Source organism: Elephantulus edwardii, unplaced genomic scaffold (assembly GCF_000299155.1).
Source record: "Elephantulus edwardii isolate Elephantulus edwardi_28Jun2011 unplaced genomic scaffold, EleEdw1.0 scaffold00296, whole genome shotgun sequence".
NCBI classification, from domain to species: domain Eukaryota; kingdom Metazoa; phylum Chordata; class Mammalia; order Macroscelidea; family Macroscelididae; genus Elephantulus; species Elephantulus edwardii.
Genome location: NW_006400046.1, coordinates 2,853,253 through 2,855,797, shown reverse-complemented (window position 1 = coordinate 2,855,797; position 2,545 = coordinate 2,853,253). Strand labels below are relative to the sequence as shown.

Below are 2,545 nucleotides of genomic sequence, written 5' to 3'. Positions count from 1 at the left end.
GGCACAGGTGTTCAACCAGAGTTGTGAGGTGAACTGGAGGGCCTCTGTGAGTGGCTGTGTCATTAACACCTGTGGCTGGGTTAAGGGCTCTGGTTACCAGGCTCTGGTGCATGCAGCTTCAGCTTTTGAGGTAGATGTTGTGGTTCTGGATCAAGAACGGCTGTACAAAAAAAAAAAAAACACCAAAAAAACGGCTGTACAATGAATTGAAACGGGAGTTGCCCCACTTTGTACATACTGTACTCCTTCCTAAATCAGGGGGTGTAGTTGAGCGCTCCAAGGACTTCCGGCGAGAATGTAGGGACGAACGTATCTGTGAGTATTTTTATGGATTCCGTGGCTGTTTCTACCCCCATGCCTTCAATGTCAAGTTTTCAGATGTGAAAATCTACAAAGTCGGGGCCCCCACCATTCCAGATTCCTGTTTGCCTCTGGGCATGTCTCAGGAAGACAATCAGCTCAAGCTAGTACCTGTTACCCCGGGACGAGACATGGTGCATCATCTGCTGAGCGTTAGCACCGCTGAGGGCACGGAGGAGAACCTGTCCGAGACGAGCGTTGCCGGCTTCATTGTGGTGACCAGTGTGGACCTGGAGCATCAGGTGTTTACGGTCCTCTCTCCAGCCCCCCGCCCACTGCCTAAGAACTTCCTTCTCATCATGGATATCCAGTTCATGGATCTTAAATAGAGATTTTTGGACCATCACCAAAGGCAGACAGGCTGACTTCTACCCTTTATCAGATGGAAAGCATTATCTTCTACCTATTAAAACTCAGAGAGTGGTAAAAAAAAAAAACCTCAGAGTGCTAACCTGACTAATCTTGAACCATAAAGAAAACCATCACCTGAGATGCCAGTTTGAATACTTTGCATTTCTTTCACTGTGCTATTATTATGGGGACTAATTTTTATGAGAGATAATTTTTTTAACTTTGCTCTATAGTTGGAATACAGTGTTTGCTATTAATCTAAGGTGAAAGTGCAAATTGGGATGACTCCAGTGGAGTTTGAACTTGGAGCAAAATATATTTTCATAAATATTTTTGTCATAACACAGTAGTTAGCATAATTTTAGATGTTTTCTCCCCTCAGCAGTACAGTGTGGGATTGGACTGGTTTATTAATAATTTCTTGTAAGAAGGTCTAGATCACACCTGTGAGCATGCAGGTGAGTGTTAAGATTCTTCTTTGCATTAAAATTTAGATGTTAAATTCCTACTAGGTTTACTGTGGGGAATTTAAAGCTGGTGATAAAACTTCAGATAAGCTTTCAGATCATTTTCAAGAGCTGGCTCATTTGCGCTTAGTTCAGCTATTTTTCCTGTTGTTTGTTTGGAATCCCACTCTTTGTCAGAGAATCATTTGAGCCTTTTGGCGGTAAGAAGCTGAGAACACTCATTCCCTTTGAGTTCTTGGACGAGATTGTTTGGTGTTTCTACTTTGGACTTGGATTATTTAACAAGTGTCATTCGAGTACCCACTATTTGCCAGGAAGCATTCTGCATCATTAATAAGAGCCAGAGTATCGTGAGTTGTATATAGAACACAAGTCTCTTTCATGGAAGATGAGAATTCTGTCCCTGAACCATCCTGTTATAACATTTTAATAATATTATCATGTTATAGCGTTGTCATGTTATAACATTGTCATAGCATTGTCATGTCATTACATTGCCATGTCATAACATTGTCATAATGTTGTCATGTCATAACATTGTCATGTCATAATATTTACATGTCATAACACTGGCAAAACATTGTCATGTTATAACATAGTCATGTTATAACATTGTCAAAACCTTGTCATGTTATAACATTGTCATATTACAACATTGTCATAGCATTGTCATGTCATAACATTGCCATGTTGTAACATTGCCATGTCATAACATTGTCATAAAATTGTCATGTCATAATATTGACATGTCATAACATTGTCATGTCTTAACATAGCCGTCTCATAACATTGTCATGTTAGAACATTGTCACGTTATAACATTGTCATAATGTTGTCATGTTGTAACATTGTCATGTTAGAACATTGTCATGTTATCACATTGTCACAACATTGTCAGGTCTTAACATAGCCGTCTCATACATTGTCATGTTAGAACATTGTCATGTTAGAACATTGTCATGTTTTAACATAGCCATGTCATAACATTGTCATGTCTTAACATGGTTATGTCATAATATTGTCATGTCATAACATTGCCATAACATTGTCATATCATAACAATGTTGTGTCATAACATTGTCAGATCACTACATTTTCATAACATTGTCATAACATTGTCACAACATTCTCATATCGCAATATTATCATGTCATAATATTGCCATGTCATAATTTTATCATGACATAACATTGTCAAAATACTGTCATGTCATAACATTGTCATGTCAGAACATTGTCATCTCATAACATTGTCATGTTATAATATTGTCATAATATTGTCATGTTACAACATAGTCATGTTATAACATTGTCCCGTTATTACATTGTCATAACATTGTCATGTTATATTATTGTCATGTCATAACA

At 37.9% G+C, this 2,545-nt stretch overlaps 1 protein-coding gene across 1 annotated transcript; it reads left to right on the top strand.

Moving 5' to 3' along the window:
* Positions 1-7: 7 nt before the first annotated feature.
* LOC102867536 (polyribonucleotide 5'-hydroxyl-kinase Clp1-like) lies at positions 8-689 on the top strand (the record flags this gene model as incomplete). Its single annotated transcript, XM_006900838.1, has 2 exons — positions 8-155; positions 190-689. Coding segments are annotated over 2 exons (648 nt in total), but the record flags the coding sequence as incomplete, so codon positions are not given.
* Between the last annotated feature and the right edge of the window lie 1,856 nt (positions 690-2,545).